We start from the raw sequence: 18,608 nt of genomic DNA, 5'->3' as shown, positions 1-18,608 counted from the left end.
CCTCTCATCTTTAAGTCACAGGACTTAATGATACAACAAACTTCTGGATAAATGATACCTGAGCAGAATGGTTAAACAAGAAGGCTACTATGAGGATTATTTGGGAGATAGGAGTCAAGAACTCTCTTTTTACTAATCTTTGACCCAGAGCAATGGTCACTTTTTAACTACTAAAACAAATAAGATTAATATCCAAGTACTATGAAAGGGCATAATTTTGGGGAAAAGACAACGATTAAGCTCAAAAGAGATTAAAATGTTTATAGCAACAACATACAAGTGTCTGTTTTATTTTCATTAAAATTTTCCTCCAAATGTTAAAGGATATGAGAAATATTAAAAGAAGGAAAAAAGTATTTTAAGATAGAAAGAAACAATAATTAAAACTGTATCATGGGGCTGATATATATGGAATCTAGTCTACATGCAAAATAAGCTTCTGAAATCAAAAATGAAAAGAAAAAGGCTGCAGGGACAGGGAAGAAACTACAAAAAGAAAGAGAATAAAGGGAAGGAGATGTAAGAAGCTGTTTGTGGAGAAATAAAATTGAACAATTAGATGTCATCAACGTATATTTACCTCCACCATTTGTTACCACTGCGCTGCCTCGGTTTTCTTGGTACTGGCTTTCTCTTCGCAGCCTCTGTTCTTTAGTAATCTCTGCTACTCGCAAAGGTAAATCTGAAAATTCATCTGTAGGCTTTACAAAGTATTAAAGGCAATAAAGAAATATTGTTTCTAACTTTAGTCAACATAACCATATGAAGCATGAATTAATATCTAAATGTGAACTGAAAATTTTGTCCATAAAAGTCAAATATATGAACAAACAGAGCCAATGTCCAACTCAGGTATGTGCTGTGTAAAAGTTCATTTTTAAGTCACTTATTAGCAGTTCAGAAACATTTTTTTATAGAAAGAATATAATAAATGGTGGATGAATAAAAAAAGCTGAAACCCAACAGACTTACTTGAAAAATAGAAATCAATACTATTACAATATAGTCATTAAACAAAACAAAACCAAGTTGAAAAAAATTTACAAAAATTTATCTAGAATGTTGTTCTTGAAGAGAAGTTTTTATAAGGTTGATTCCTTTTTCATTCTCATTAGTTGGAAACAAAAACTCATTCGGTTTTACTTTTCTTTCCTCTTCTTAAATAGTTAACTATTATCTAAAAACTTCTCTAAAAACACCTCACCCTCCTAATTTCAGAAAATAGTTGTGCTCTAATCAGTCCCCTATACTAGTGGAGTAAAATTCAACTAGAAATGTATTAACTGTAGATAACCATAAATTATCTAAGTTGTACTGTATTTTATTTTCTTAAACATTTCCCAATTACATTTTAATCTAGTTCAGGGTATGCCACATATGGACCAGGTATGACACCCCTGTCCTATACCATCTACAATATTTTCCCTTTGATTATCTCAGAAAAGAGTTAAGAACACCTTTTCTTCAATAGTTTCTGGGTTCTGTCTTACTCAACTCTTTCCTTTTTGTTCTGAGGAACCACAAATGAGAACAGATGAAACGTGAATTAGTAGGTGGTCTAGAATAAAGAGTTTTGCTGGGAAGGTAGGGAGGTTGCTGATTTGCTATGCCAGAAGTACACAAAAGTAAACAGTAATGAAAAGGAGAAGGGAGACTCAAGAAAGGAGTATGACTGTAGCAGCAAAGAAAAACAGAAACGGAAGGAAAATAGAGGGATCAAATTAATTGTCTTCTACATATAAGGCACTGTACGCTATATTTGTACCTCCCTCAAATTTTAATGCTTTGCACACAGTACTTGCTAAATAAATAAAACAAATAATTACTAAATTGTTGAACTGATTTGAAAGGCAGCAATAAAGTTTCTCCCTGAAAGGATCCTTATCCCCAGAAACCTTCAGTGTTTTGGTACCAAGAACCCAAAGAATAACACAAACCTCAATGACTCTGGCCCATATCAGCTGTTAAGGGAAGTAAACCACACTATCAGCTAATCCGCAGGTACAGGGCTTAGTGGATAGAATACAGAGGGCCTGGAACAAGGAATATGGGAATTCAAATTTGGCTTCATATACTTAACTAGCTGTGGCAAGTCACTACCCTCTGTCTGTAAATTTACCCAGCTGTAAAGTGGGGCATACAATACCACCTACCTTCCAGGATTGTTCTGAGGATCAAAGGAGGCAATGTTTGCAAAGTACTTAGCACAGTGCCTGGAATATGGTAGACAATGAATGCAGGTTTCCTTCCTGCCTTAACTCACTGACCAGTGAATTCTGCTATAGCTACCCAATGACCACTGTCATTTGTACAATAAAATCATTAGAACTAATGATACAGTGAAAAGGGAAAGGGGCCTTTTATCTGTATTTTATGGAGTTTTTTTCAGCCATACATTTAAATTGAGTTTTAATTGGGTTCTGATTATTTTGAGGATTGCCACACATACTAAATCAATTAAAATTAGGTTATCCATACAAATACTCCTGAATATTAACTGGCCTACCATGCTAAAATTAAAGAAAAAAACATAACTATATGCTGAGAAAAGTCATAAAATTACCATGCAAAAATACAGTGGGTTTTTTTTTTTAATGTCTTTCAACATAAAAAGAGACATATAGGTAAGCTATAAAAGTTTTATTGATTTCTTTTTTTAACACTGTGGTCACTTCCCAATATGCTTTCCATTGACCTCTCCTTTGCAACAAAAATAAAGTTAAGCAAAACCCACCAAAAGAGCAACCTTGCCTTTGTAATGTAATATTCTGCACCAATATATACTTACCACTATACAAAAAGTAGCTAAACATATTTCATCACTTTTAATGAGGTGATGCCTTTTAGTATTTTCACGCACCTTATTCTAATGATTGTTTGAATAATGATTGTTTGAATGCAAAAATTACACTTGCCAAAAAGATTATTTTATGGAGAACTCACAAAGGGCAAGCATTCACATGGTCCCTTCTCATACAGGGACCCTCTGAAGGTCTCGCTTAAGAACTTTGGAATTGATTATGCGACATGGGAGACACTCAGCATGGTGTGCCCACCTTAGAGAAAGTGCTATGCTCTATGAGCAAAGTAAAATTGAGACAGCTCAAAATAAATGTAGGAAGTGCATATTTGGAGTATCCACCCCAAATGTTCACATGGAGTATTTGTGCCTGACCTGTGGTAGAGCACTCTGAGCTCATACTGGTCTGATCAACCACAGTTAGACATAAGAAACTTCACTCTAGCATAGTGATGTCATTTTGGTCCTCTTTGAGAAGAAAGGACAACAACCAACCAATTCTAATTATTGTGTATAATGTTCTAGTTCTGCTTTCTTTATCTGATATCAGTTCATTTAAGTCTTCTCATATTATAAAGAATTTGATGCTTAATTTATTTTTATTATGACTTTTTTTTTTATCACTTTAACTGTCATTCTTTTATAATTCAATTATAGAACATTCTTTTGTTTTATGTAAGCATGGATGAAGGTTTGGGGAAGTGTGGTCTATATTCAGAACATTATGTATTTTGTTCATTTGTCTCTGTATGTGTGTGCTTGTAATAGCCATATGTAAGTACTTTATGTTGCATGGTGAAAAAAATTTTTAGTTCTATTAATTAGAAAACATTCCATTTTTATTCTTTATTCTTCTATCTCTGAATATTAAAAAATTACTTACTTCATTCCCTGACCACCTCTTATCGCCACTGTCCACACTATTAAAACCAGAATCAAGGGCTCCATATGGACGACTTGAGTACAATTCTTCAGGGCTGAGAAGAAATAAATTTCAATTAATATTACATTGCTAAAGCACAGTCAAAAGTGGCACTTCTTTTCAAAATGAATTGATAGCATTAACAAACACAGCATTCACTATTCAGTGTATTCACAGTGGCTTGTACAGAATAAATGCATAACTGAATAAGCATTCACTTTGACTTCCCTTTTTGATTCTTAGAGTTCCAATTTTTCTTCAAAACTTTCCTCATTATTTTCTAAATGAGACTTTTTCTGATGCCTCCAGCTATATATGTGCCTTCTGACAAATTTACTTTGTATTTCTTTTATTTAAAAAAATTAATTCCTATAGTAACAAAAAATTATCATTTCCATGTAGAAAGTGGAATCTAAAAAGAAGACTGCAAATAAAAATACAAATATTCATTCCGTGCCATTGGCTTTTTTAGAAATATATAATAAATACAACATGTTTCATTTAATTAATTTTCATTATTTTTTCTAATTACATGTAAAAACAATTTTAAACATTTGTTTTTCGAAAACTGGGTTCCACGTTCTTTCCCTTTTTCTTCCCCCCACCATCCCTGAGACAAAAAAAGCAATCTGATATAAGTTATACATATGCAATCATGCAAAATATTTCCATATTAGTCATGTTGTGAAAGAAAACACAGAACCTGCCCTCCAAAAAAAAAGCCTATAAAAAAAATGAAATGAAAACTGGTATGCTTTGATTGGCATTGACTCTGTCAGTTTTGCCCTGAAGGTGGATAGCATTTTCCATCATAAGTCCTTCAGAATTATCTTGGATCACTGTATTACTGAGAATAGCTATATCATTCAATGGTTGATAACTGTTAAAATATTACTGTTAAAGTGTACAATGTTCTCCTGGATCAGTTCATGTAAGTCTTTCCAGGTTTTTCTGAAAGCATTCTGTCCATCATTTCTGATAGCACAATAGTATCATGTTGCATTCATATTCCACAACTTGTTTATTAGCCTTCCCCTAATTGATGGATATCCCTCAATTTCTAGTTCTTTGCTGTCACAAAAAGAGCTGTCAAAAGAACTTTTGTACAAATAGGTTCTTTTCCTTTTTTTTTCTTAAATCTCTTTGGGATATAGATCTAGTAGTAGTATTGCTGGGTTGAAGGGTATACACAGATTTATAGTCCTTTGGGCATAGTTCCAAACTGTTCTCCAGAATGGTTGGCTCAGTTCACAATTCTACCAACTGTGCACTAATGTCCTAATTTTCCCACATTCTCTCCAACATTTGTCATTTTCCTTTTCAGTCATCTTAGCCAACCTAATAGGTGTGAGGTGTTACCTGAGAGTTGTTTTAATTTGCATTTCTCTAGTCAGTGATTTAGAGCATTTTCTTCATTTGACTATTGGTAGCTTTGATTTTTTTTGCTGCAACATCCTTTGTTCAAAACTATTCTGCTTCTCTCTGCTTCCTTCTGTTCTCTTCTGTGAGTAAAAAAACATACTCTGATGGCTTTTTTTCTTTCTTTTTAGCCTCATTCACCAACAAATACTGTGCCACCCCAATCAAAAATGGGAATGGGGAGAGGAATCCTCATAGCATTGAGAATAAAATAAATCCACACAGTGTCAACATGCAAAAATGTATTTTTCTTTCTGCGCCATGACTCTATGACCTGCCTTTAACAAAGTGAGTAATATGCTTCATCATGGAAGTATTACGGAAATCTCCGTATGATTGGTCACTAAATTCTACTTAACTCTTTCCAAATTGTTTTTTTTTTTTTACAGTGTTGTTATTATATAACACCTAGTTCAACTTCACTCTGCACTCTTCACATCAATTCATAAAAAGTCTTCTTCCCAAGATTCTCCAAAATTGTCCCTTTCTACACTTATGGTACAATAATACTTCATTACATTCACATACCACGATCTGTCTTAAGCCATTTACCAAGTGATGGGCATTCAGTTTCTACTTCTTTTCCTTTTAATTCCTTCTTTGGGATCAGTAAGTTTGTTTAGCTTGAAACTATTTCCTCTCTGTTATTAATCTCACTTTTAACCATAAACTGCCCTTTTTTCAATATCAGTGTTTTTTCTTTCATCCTACTTTCTCTTTCTCCTCTTAAAACCCTCTGAACAGATTTAATGCATTTCCAGAATCCATTCGTCTTATTTAAGTTCCTAAGGCTCTGAAGGGGACACTTGTTTCTTCTTGCACATTAGAATGTCAGCACTTTATTATTATCCAACCCTATACAATTGCCTGAATAAATTTACCTTTCTAGGTTTTGCTTGACTCTTATGTTTTCATTTCAGAGTTCCTATTCAAATCTGGTCTTTTCACAAGGAATTTTTGAAGATTCTCTATTCCATTAAAGATGAACTTTTTTCACTCTAGGATTACACTCAGGTTTGCAGGATAAATTTTTCTTGATTGTAAGCCTTTATCTTTTGCCTTCTGAAATATTATATTTCAAGATCTCCTGTCATTTATAGTAGAAATGGTCAGGTCTTATATGATTTTGAATGTAGTATTTGAATCCTTTCTGAAAATTTAACAATGAGCTCTTGGTATGAATCAGCTCCAGTATACCACTTTTGCAACCATCTTTGGGGCTTTTTTTTTGTGGGAGCTCCCTATTCCTATGTAACAGCTAAGTCTCAGGTTATATCAGGAAATTTCTGTCTTGTTTGCCTACACTGGCATTGCCTTTTCTAATGTGCGCCCTTTGCTACTGCTTATGGACTTCTGGCCAGCTTTTTAAAATTTTTTTTAAATTCTGGGGTAGGAGATGTCACAATATAGTTTCTCACAAGATTACTTAATATTTACTCTAGTACTATTTTTAGATTTTTGTTGCAGGTATATGAAAGGCTGGTCTGTCTTCCTCCAGTGAGGTAGCTATCTTGGCAAGAAGTACTTATATCTATTTTTTATTTTTATACTTATATATTTATATTAGAAAGCTAGGTGGCACAGTGAATAGACTGCCAAGCCTGGAATCAGGAAGACCTTAGTTCAAATCTGCCCTCAGACACTTAGCTGTATGACCCTGTGCAAGTCACTTAATCTCATCAGCAGTGCCTGACAGTTCTTGGTTCATAGTGAACACTTAAATGCTTACTGAATACTTCATTATGTAACTGGAATTAGTAAAATGTTTATACTAATATTATCACATATTTTCAAATTATAAACATGTACTTTCTCATCTACAGCAGAGACTCAAATACATATTTACAATATAAGATTTATTTCTTCACAAGCTGATCTAATTATTTAGTAAATCTGTTTGAGCTGAACACTAAAATCACTCAACAGGAATAAGATATGGAATTTCACTGGGTTAGGCAACTTCCAGGTAAGGAAACTCCCTCTACTAAAGAAGATTAGCACCTTCACTATAATCTCTAGTCTTTAGAGAGCTGCTCTAAGAACAAACTGGTTAAGTGACATGAGCATTGTCACAAAGCCAATATGTGTCAGAGGTGGGATTTGAACCTAGTTCTTACTTACTGGCTTTGAGACCAGTCTTCTGGCCACTAAGCGGTGCGGCTTTTGTAATAAACAATATTTTCTTTGGGTGGAAGCGGACTAGAGACAGAAGAATGAATTTTACGTTAACTCTCTTTTGGTAATGTGTAGCAAGCAATTTGGACTTAAGACAACTGTGTCATTTTCATGAGGACATAGTAATATTCATGAATAATATAGAAAAATTAAAATTACTTCTTAAATTTTGCTGGTGCAATAAAAAGATCAGCAACATGTGATCAATGTTATTTGTGATTCTGAGATTTTAAAATAGTGATTTAAAAATTCCTCTTACTGCTTTTCCATTATAAAAAGAAGTAATAAAAATCTCCTTCCTTCATTTCTTTATTAATGCATCAATTTCTAAAATAAGTTTTCTAAAAAGTAATTTTGAAAGCAAGACTTTTTGTATTCTGTATGTGCAATCAAGATAATGTTGGTGCTAAATGCTGATAAAAACATCACTAAGAAAAAGCCCTGATAGTTAGCAAAGGTTTAAAAATAGCTACTTTTTCAAAATTTTCATACCACCATATCTGTAAAAATACAACCCCAACAAACTAGAAGCAACCTAAATATCCAGCAATAGGGAAATATTTAAAATATTGTAGTATATGCAATTAAGATTGACAAGAATGAGAAATATAAAGTAATCTGGAAAGACCATTCTGAAATACTGTGAAGCAGGGGGAAAAGAACAAAACAGAAAAACAGTACACATTAACCAGACATTTATTTATGTGTGAAAAATGAAGGTGAGTAAAGGGACAAACAATCCTGATGGAGACTTAGAGGCAAGTGCTGAAAGTGATGGCAGTGTATGTGTTGAAATTAATTATTTAAATGTAAATACCATAAAATATTTAATTAGTTGTATTACTTTAAGTGTATAATTTTTTTAAAAAAATGACCAAGAACCTACTTACTAGGTTCTTTGAACACAAGCCCACAAAGCTTAAAATTGTCATATGTATGAAAAGAGGAAAAAGTGTGTTTTACTCTAAAACTTTACATTTTAAAAAACTCATGTTCCTCTAAGCTGAGACTGTGACTTCACAAATCAATAATGACTAATAGCTGTCCTGTCAGCTGGTAAGGCAATTGTATCAACAATGACAATTATCTGACACTCTAAAGATGGCTAGAGATAGTAACACAGTTGTGAAGCTGGCATTTGATGACCCCCCCTCTCCCCCAGGGAACACACATGATAGGCCGTTATCACTGAATGTTAAAAATGAATGGGGAGGGGATGAGGAGTAGGAGGAACAAAAATGAGATGCTTGATATTTCTGAAAAAGAAGCAACTTTATACTTGTTTAAAAATAAAGCAAATCAAATGCAATTTCATAATAATTACAAGTTGGATAAACAAATAACTTATAAGTTTAAATGGAAAATGTCTTCATGTTTTCATATGAAAGTGAAACTACATGACAAGACTACATAAAAATAGCATGAAAATTTAGTCAAATAGGTATATAACCCAAAGGGATAAATGTGGATTGTTTTACTTATGCTCTACCGTTTTTAATAATTTGTTCAAGAAGTCATCTTTGGGTGATTTTCAAATTTAATTATTTTGAGATTGTGGAGTTTCAGAATTTGCTTAATGGTGATTTAGAAATACAGGGAAAATACCCCAATTGTTTAAAGAGTTTTATCATTTCTCAAAAACAATCCATGCCATCTTCTTTCTCTAGAATCAAATACAAATGCTCTGTTTGGTATTCAAAGACTTTCATAACCTATGCCCTCCTACCTTTCTAGTATTATTCCTTATTCCCTCACATGTACTCTTTGTTACAATGACCCTGGCCTTATGACTCTTCCAAAAACAAGACACTTCAACTCTTAGCTCTGGGAATTTTATCTGGCTGTCCTCTATGCCTGGAATGCCCCCTCTCCTCAACTCCACCTGGCTTTCTAAACCTAAATAAAATTCCACCTTCTACAGGAAGTCTCCTAACTTCTCTTAATTTTAGCGTCTTCCCTCTGTTAATTATTTCTTACTCATCCTGTATATAGCTTGTTTGTATCCATACTTGTTGGCATGGTCTGTCTTACACTTCTTTTTGTATCTTCAGTATTTAGCACAGTTCCTGACACATAGTAGGTACTTAATACGATAGTGGAGGTGTCTAGCTGAAAACTGCAGATTCTAATCTGAAACTTGGAAGACAGGTCAGGTTGGAGAAAAGACCTGGTAACTGTATGGAGATCATAACTGGGGCTAAGGGTGAAAATGAGATAATTATGGGAGAGATTATATAGAGAAAAAAGACAGGGGAAGACAGAGAATGCCTAAACTAAGAGGATGGGAAGAATAAAAGATGCCAGTACAAACAGAAAAAGAATAATAAAAGAGTAAGAACTACTAGTCAGGTGACAAATCTTGTTGATTTTACTTCCACAACATCTCCTGCATATCCATTGCCTTCTCTCTACTCAAACAATACCTCAACAGCTTTTGCCTGGCCTACTGCACAAGCTTCCTCCTGTCTCTGTCTTCTCCAACTTATCTCCCACATTGTAGCTAATACTTAGTATGTCACTTGACTACTCACCATTACTTCAAGATACAATAAAATTTTTTTAAAATTAAAATTTCTTTAAAGCATTTCATAATTTGGTTTCTACTTGATCACAACATTACTCTCCCACCTCATGCCTCCTATATTCCAGTAAATAAAATGACTTTGTTTTTACCACCTTACTTCTTGTTCCACATACAAGTCATCCTCTGTACCTTTGCACAGGATATCTTCCATGCCTGGAATGCTCCCCATCACCACTTCCAAAAATACCTCACTTCTTTCAAAGCTCAGGTGCCATTTCCTAAAGAAGGCAGTGTCTGATCCCACCAGCTGTTAGTTTCATTTTTTCTCCCTGAAATTACTTTGAATTTACTTACACATTTTGCATGTATGTATGAGTGTAAGAGCTATTTCTCTCAGTAGGATATAAGTAACTTGAGGGCAAAGACTTGCATCTTTCTATTTGTGTCTCCAGTCAGCACCTAATAGTGCCTCTCTGATATACTGAGGCAGCTAGGTGGTGCGGTGTATAGAGTATTAGGCCTGGAGTCAGGAAGGCTCATCTTCATGAGTTCAAATCTGGTCTTAGACACTTACTTGTAGTAGTTGTGTGACTCGGGGCAAGTCACAACCCTATCTGCCTCAGTTCCTCATCTGTAAAATGAACTGGAGAAGGAAATGGCCAACCACTCCAGTATTGTTGCCAAGAAAACCCCAAATGGAATCATGAAGGGTCAAAGAGTAGGACATGACTGAAATGACTCAACAACTTTTGTATAGCATTTAAAGGTTTTCAAAGTGCTTCATACATATTTTCTCTTCTTTTATTTTTGAGTTCTGAACTTAAACATCCCAAAAGGGTATTTTCATGCATATAATAGAATACTAAAACAAAGAGAAAAAAATGTATAACTGTATATGAAACAATGAATTTCAATCCCACCCTGCTCATTTGTTGTTTTTAGTACAGAATAAATTCAACATGTTACTTTCAAAACTGTCTTGATTACGTTTCTTCTTGAATTTCCTTCTGTTCTTTCCATTTAAAAAAAATGTTTTAGCAGCCTTCTTTTTTCACATCAACATTACTAATTTTCCCTCTTTTCTCTCAATCTCTTTACCCCGGTCAAAAAAGAGAGGGCAAAAAACCACCTTACAACAAATAAGCCAAGTCAAGTAAAAGAAATACACAGTGAAACTACTGGTCTCCATTTATACTTTAGGTCTGTATCTATCAGGTGGGTAGAATGCTCTGGAGAAATGGTTGTTCACTGCCTCAATCAGAGTCCCTAAGTTTTACAAAGCGGTTTCTCTTTAAAAGATGTTATTTCCCTATATACTGTATGCCTGGTTCTGATCTTTTCATTCTGTATATATTCATATTGCTCAACATTCTCTGAAATCTTAGTTTTCATGATTTTTTTTGTGTTGCAAAAAATATTTCATTATATTCACAGAGTACAATTTGTTAAGTCATTTTCCAACTGATGAGCAGCTTCTTAATGTCCAGCTCTCTGTAGTTTTTTTTTCCCTTTTAATTTCTGCTTCAGGATGAGGAAGTCTGTTTTGCTCATAGTCATTTCACTCCTGGCATTACTTTCCTCTTGAATGCTTCCACTAGTGTGTGCAAGTGCATGCTTAACCCCTCTTTTTCCATTCAGAGTGAGGTTCATCTGGTGTCAGTTGAACACTGGGCCTGGAGGATCTGAGTTTAATCCTAGCATTAAACACTTATTAGCTTGTGACCCTGGACAAGTCACTTATCCTCTTTTGGCCTCAGTTTCCCCATCTACAAAATGGGGATAATAATAGCACCTACTGTTTCCTAAGGTTGCTATGAGACTCAAATGAGATAATAGCAGCATGGTGCTTGGTACATAAGTGATATGTAAAGGATATCTACCATAATTATTATTTCTCTATGAATGTATGAATTCTCATACCTTCTAATTATGAGAAATAACAAGTTCTACCTCCTGCTGATTCGGTGCTTGGGTGCATGTTCTTGGACCCCAATTCTAAAATCACATTTCTCCCTAAAAATCACATTTCTCCCTAGCCTCAAAATATTATCCCAGGCAGTTTCTCTCCAGCCCAAGAACAGCCTACCCAGCAAAAACCACTATCTCCCTTCCTGCTACAGTAGGCAGTTGCACCTATAGAATTTATTAGTCTGAACCAGCTGTGTACTGGCTGTACTGGGTCATAATGACATTTATTACTCTAGACTAAGACATACATATACTCCCTTACATTTACCTTATCTAACAAGACACTGATGAGAGCTGCCTGGTATTCCTTAGACAATCCTGACCATGAGTTGACTTGGTGACTTAGTGACATTTCATGCAGTGGCCCCTTGGGCTATGCGTAAAATACCTGCACAGTAGATACCAAAAGTGCACACTCCTTTAAGAACTAACCACTCCCTAATCCCACCCTGAAACACCTAGTTAGCATATTTGGCACATACATACAATATACTATATAAACTTCACCTGTACCCCTCTAAGGTTGCAGGTTCCCTAAGAACTCTTGCCTGTTGAAAAGCATAATAAATCTTTACCACCTTGATCTCAACAATACTTGAGTCTGTGAATTCTTTTCCAGATGGCCCATGCAGGGAAGACCTGTTGTTGGTTTTGGAGTTTTGGAGTTCCAATTTTGGAGTTCCAGTACCTCTTATCTCTTCAGCCCTCATCACTGCTTCCTCCTCTGAATACTTTGTATACTTGTATATCCCTTTTATGCCCCACCCCAAATCCCCACCTCTCCCTATCTTTCTTTCCCTCTCTTAAAACTCTCAGAAGACAAGAAAACCAACAATAGGTCCTCTCATTCTTATCTAACTCCCTTTGTTTACATTTCAAAGTTCCCACTCAGCTCATCTTTTCATCAGAAATGCTTGAGTCTTCTATTACATTTAGAGTCTATTGTTTTCCCCAGTAGAAAAGTTCTGAGGCTTGCTTGGAAGAGTCCTCCAAACTTGTAGCAACTCAGGAATAGAGTCTTTGCAGGGTAAAAGTATTTCTGGTTGGAATCTGGTTGTACTGGAGAGTTTCTGGCTTGATTTTCTGTGCCAGTTTTGCATTCAGTCCTCTTTACTCTACTGCCCATGGGCTTCTGGCTGACTTTTCTGGTCAAAGTTCTGGGATAGTCCACCTTTGGTATTTGAATTCTTCTGTTCTGGTGCCTGCTCCCAGTAGTTTTTCTTTCACCTGGTAACCAGGATATTGGCTAGGATGTTCCTAAGAATTTTCATTTAGGGGTTTCTTTCAGGAAATACTAGTTGATTCTTTCTGTATCTACTTGGACCTCTGGTTCACAGAGATGGGGGCAATTTTCTTTTAAGATTTCTTGACAAAGGATGTCTAGGCTCTTTTTTTTGGGCAGAAGGGGTTATAAAATTCAGACAGTTTAATGATTCTTAAATTTTTCCTCCTTACAGCCTCACACATTTGGGTGACCCTTCGCAAGTCACTTAACCCTGATTGCCTCCCCAAAATTTTTTTTTCCATCCTTGATCTGTTTTTCATGTCAGTTGTTTTTGTTATGAGACATCTTATATTTTCTTCTATTTTTTCCAGTCTTTACACTTTGTTTTAATATTTTTTGTTGACCTATGCAATTATTAGCTGTGATTTGGTTCACTCTAATTTTCAGGTAGTTTGTAGCTTGGGAAATGTTTTGTATCTCTTGTGTCAAACTACTAATTTCCCTTCCAATTTGTTCTTCCATAGCTTTCATTTATTTTCCAATTTTTTCCTTAAGTGCTCTCATTTCATTTATGAAAGCATTTTTAAACTGTTAAAAAAACTCTTGCTTCATCCTCTTCTAAAAGTTCTAGTTAAATTTTTGCTCAAACTGTGTTTTTCTCTGAGGCAATGCTTGTAGATATTCTGGAGTCATTCTCTTCTGCATTTGTGTCTTTTGTGTCCCTGTCACTGTAATAATTCGTTACTGGGGTGGAGGGGGTATTCTTTTTTGTTTGTTCATTCTTCTCAATTACCTCTTGACTTTGGCCTTGATGTTAGGTCTAGGCTCTGCAGCACTCCTGGAGTTAAGTTCTGGGCTGGTCCTATCGCTGCTTTCTTGAAGCAGAGTAGAGTATTATTCCATGATCTCAGGGACAGACTGGGGACTGGAAAACTTTCAGTGGTCCCAAAGTGGTCTGATGAAGGGCAATGTTTGATTGCTGTCCCCTGGGTCTGACCTCTGCAAATTCTTGACCTTGACCTGACTTTGATTCTGAGTAAGAGCAAATGCCTATTGTACTCCACCCCTATCAATCAAGTGGCAGCTAGCATTCCCATCATGGTTATTCCTTTGCAGACTAGGCTAGACACTAGAAGTGAGATCCTTATTTTCACCTGAGATATGATCTCCACTGCTGCTACTGACAACTTCTAACCTTCCTTTTTTCTCTGTACGCTGACCAGGGACTCTAAGCAAGATACTACGGTAGTGTGCATGTCCCCTTCTGACTTGGCTGTGAATCTGTGACCTGGGACTGGGTAGTGGGTTAAAAAGGTGCCAGTTGGTAAGTGTCCACAGTGCAGTGCCAGCGTACCCTGGAATATGTCTGACACCTCCTGTTTCCCTTCAGCACAGCCTCCACCAGGGCACTGGAATGTGCCATGCAGAGTGTTCCTGGCCCTACCCCATCTCCAGAGATTGCGGATCTCTGGGTTGGACAGAAGACTCACTATGGCTTTTTCTAGATTTCCCTATCAGGATTTGGTCTCATGCATTTTCTTGATCTATTAGGAAAAGTTCATGGGAGAGGAGCTTGCTACATTGCTTCCTATCACTCTGCCATCTTGGCTCCGCCTTTCCCAATGTTTTGATTTTGTTCTAGTAATTATAGTAATTATTGCTGGTTCATGGAGTCAGCTATTTCTGTTTGTTCCATTCTAATGACCAGGAATTAAGTTACATGGGTAAGTTTCACAGTTTTCTCTTTTAAGGTATTCACTCTCCTTCCAAAGCTTTTAGTTCATTTTTCTTGCTTTGTTTCTGTAAGTATTGATGAAATCTTCTGAAATCTTCATGGAAAATCCATTTTTTAAAAAATTTCTGTTTTCAGTTTTTATGAAGTTATTAAATTATTCTCTTCTTTTAAGAAAGATATTTGGACATCTCTAGACCTATAGTAATTCTTCATAATGGAGAGTTTTTTTAGTTTACTTATCTTTCCTGTTTTACTTTCTAAATTGACATACGCCAAGTCTCTTATCCCACTATTTGCTGAGCTTCTGGGCAGGATTTGCTAGTCTGGGTCACCTATGTACTGCCCCACCGGATCTTTGAGGTTCAGCATTTTGAATCTTTAGAGCCCTCTACGAAATCTTTCAGATGGAGACTTCAGGGTCCTGGGCCTGGGCGTCCCAGTCTGAGTGCTGCCACTCCCAGATTTGACACTACTACTTCTTGTCATGTTCAGAGTCCAAACCAGTTTTCTGATCACCATGAGGCTTTCTCAGAAGAGCTTTCCACTTTGGTCACAATGGGAAGCTTATGGCTTATTTTTCTGCACTGGCTTTGTTGGTGTATTCTGCCTTTGCCAATGCTTATGGGCTTCTGACTAATTTTAAAATTAAGTTCTGGGGTAGAAAAAGTAATTTACTCTAGTTTCTCATTGGGTTTCCTGATTATTATTTGCTTGGGTTCAGTTTTTAGGATTTTGATCTAGTAGGTACATGGGGACTTGGTTGTCTTTATCCATTTATGCAGCCATCTTTGCTGGAGTTCTCTACTTATATTATCTCACAACAATCCTTATAGGTATAGCTGAAGAAACTGAGATAGAGAGGTTAACTGACTTGCCAAGGATCACACAACTAGTCCATATCTAAGGTGGGATTTGAACTTGTCTTCTTGATCCTAAGTCTAGCACTCTATCCACTTTGCTTATTTGTCTTTTTCACTAGTAGAATGTGAAATCTTCAGATAGCACTAATGGTTCCATTTTTGACTTGTGTCTTCATTGTACCTTTCACACAGTGGAGGCTTAATAAATGATTTTTGAACTGAATTTGAAGTACCAAATTATAAAGAAGCTAAGTAATGACAGAATATCAAGAAAAAGGGAAGTTGAAGACTAAAAATAGGCTATCATAAATCATTAATAAGAGATCATTAATGACTTCTGACAGTATTTTCAGCAGAAACCAGCTTGTGCTGAGAAAGCAGAGGTAGTGATAAAGCACAGCAGGTAAGCAGACTACTCTCATTAAGTATGGCACTGGAGCTAGGCTTAGTGGTGCATACCTGTAGATTCAGATTTTTGGGGAGACTGAGGCTGGTAGATTCCTCAAGTTTAGGGAGTTTTGAAGGGTTAAAGCTGATTGGGTGTCCACCCTAAGTTTCTAGCACCAAGATGATGCAGAGGGCCACCATGCTGTCTAAAAAAAGAGTAAACTGGCCCAGGTTTGAAAAATGGAGATTAAAGCTTCCAAGACAATCAGTATTGGTATCAAGTTCCTGAGTAGCTGATGTACTTTCAGCATAGATGAATTAAGCAATCCCATATCCAAAATTTTTTTTATTATGACACTAGGGAAAAGGGAAGTAGATTGTGTGCGTTTGTGTGTATGTGTAGATTCATGGGGGCAAATGTGTGATCTCATAAAAGAGAGACAGAAACCTGATTATATCAAACCTATCTTGGTCCTTTCAAAGAAAGGGGGAATAAAAGTATAATTTCCACAAAACTGGCACTGGCACCCTAGCATGGTAGTGAGAAAATTTCGGATTCTGGATATAAACCATTTTGTTCTAGGTGCTTACATTTGTTGACCAGGAGCAAAATATATTCTTAATGTCTATGGCTTTTCTGTTAGAGAAATAATACTGTAGTGTAGAGGGGTCCCAAGAAAAATGCACTGAACATAGTGTACCAATCTCTTTTCCAAAGGAAATGGGGAAGAACTGACCCAATATGCAGAAATCTTCTTATGGTATGTACCCTGGGATCTTTAGTTCACAAGGAGTTTAGAAAAGGGTTGAGCCTTTATGCAGGAATTCTGTAATGCCCCTTTTTTTGTATTCTTTTCCATCACTGAGCAGATCCTGGATGGACTGGCTCAGATGTCCTAACGAAGTTTGTTCATGATCATCTGTTATGACTCACTTTTTGCTGCTTTTGGGCCCATTAAGTACTCAAAGAATCAAAACCAGAAGAAAATCGAAGAGGAAAGTCCTATGAAGAAATTTCCTGTATCATTCTGTGCAAACGGGCCAACTTTAATCCTGGATCACCACTGCTGTTCAAACAAGAAGTGATTCTGATTGCCAGGTATTCATCACCTCTGGGATGCCAGCTTTGTACAGTATTCTTATTATCTTGCATATCACAATGAACTGTGTGGCACACTCCCATGCAAAGCAGAATCACCTGGATTCACAATGGTTAATGGTACCAATGTCTTAGCTATTACTGTTATAGGAATTTTGCAGAGCTGACTTTAAAAGTGATTCCTACATAATGATGCTAGTATTGCCCCTTGACCTCTGGTACTAAGACTATCAGTTTCATCATGAAAATTTTTCTCTTCACTCTGGATTCCAGCATCTTTCTTCTAAACACCATAGATTCCATAGCTGGAATCTTTCTCTTTTTTGATGTCTAAGTATCTTCTGACATAAAATTTCATACTACTGCATGTCTAAATAGTTTAAGGGCACACTGCTACTGCCTAACACATCATAAATATGATATTTGCTGCCATTTCTTGAGTGATATTAAGAAAAGATTTCCTGGTTGTTAACTATATGTCTGGATATGTTTTGTAACTTTAAAGTTCACAGATAAATTCCTGTCTTAAAAAAAAGTATAGAGGTTAAAAAGGAGGAAAGATATGGAGGAATAACAGGGCCAAAGGAGTAATAGGGACAAAGAAGATAGGTATGTTTTTCTTTTGTCAAGAGGCTATGATCTAGGGGAAGTTTGAGCATGTATATAACAAAGAACAGAGGCAGTAAAATGGTAGAGAATTAAAATGAAAAGAGAAAAAGATAAGACTTTGTATTTGATAGTCATAATTTTTGAGTCTTCTCCCTAGTGGTCAGCTGCCACTTCTTGTTTTTGTCAGTGTAGCTTCCTCTAATAATTTCTGTTTTAAAAAGTTTGATGCTACTGGAATGCTTAAATTACCAAAACTGTATTTAAATACAGTATAAAAGCAAGCAGGCTCTGAGTAAAGGAATAAGGATCTCTCTTACAAATTTAGTATGAGTGTTTTCTCAGGAGCTGTTCTGGCTTCCTTACTGGTTTACTGAAGTATTCCAGATATCTGAGGCTGTTGATCAGTGACCTCTTAATAAATGACAGATTCTCTTTGTATTACTTTGCAGCTGTCTTTATTCAGTTCCCAGAACAGTTGGAATCCAACTGAACTTAAATGCTTTCTGATAAGGAGAGAGCTGAGACAGGGTATCATCTGTAGTTACTAAACTCTTCAGTCTGCCTTTGTTTTAATTTTCTTGCTACTAGATTTTTATCCAATTTAGACAATCTAAAAGAGTTGTATTTAATTTAGACAATTTAAAGGGGCAATGGCAAAGTGTTTCAACACATATATAGTTTGATCTGATTTTTATTACTCTGTAGTGAGAAGTGGTAGATCACAATAAACAAAAGAAAAAGTACTTACCAAGAGCCAAACCCCATAGGCCTCCTATCATAATCTGGCAGGTCTGGAGCAATCTTGCATGCTTGTATGTTCAGGTATTTAAATATGTGGATTTTGCCTTTTATACATATCTAGAGACAAAGAAAGAACAAATAATA

At 35.8% G+C, this 18,608-nt stretch overlaps 1 protein-coding gene across 12 annotated transcripts in view; it reads right to left on the bottom strand.

Annotated features, from left to right (window-relative positions):
* The window catches only part of LRCH3 (leucine rich repeats and calponin homology domain containing 3), a 160,681-nt gene that overhangs the window by 57,534 nt on the left and 84,539 nt on the right, over positions 1-18,608 (bottom strand). For all 12 annotated transcript variants that reach the window (XM_072613709.1, XM_072613704.1, XM_072613712.1 and 9 more), the window contains exons 6-8: positions 18,472-18,581; positions 3,684-3,777; positions 581-701 (exon numbers count right to left, since the gene is read on the bottom strand). In XM_072613709.1, the coding sequence (XP_072469810.1) occupies positions 581-701; positions 3,684-3,777; positions 18,472-18,581 (325 nt within the window). The remainder of the gene's footprint in view (positions 1-580; positions 702-3,683; positions 3,778-18,471; positions 18,582-18,608) is intronic.

This window comes from Notamacropus eugenii, chromosome 5 (assembly GCF_028372415.1).
Source record: "Notamacropus eugenii isolate mMacEug1 chromosome 5, mMacEug1.pri_v2, whole genome shotgun sequence".
In the NCBI taxonomy this organism is placed as follows: domain Eukaryota; kingdom Metazoa; phylum Chordata; class Mammalia; order Diprotodontia; family Macropodidae; genus Notamacropus; species Notamacropus eugenii.
Note: the sequence above shows the minus strand (reverse complement) of the source record. Positions and strands in the feature narration are given on the sequence as shown.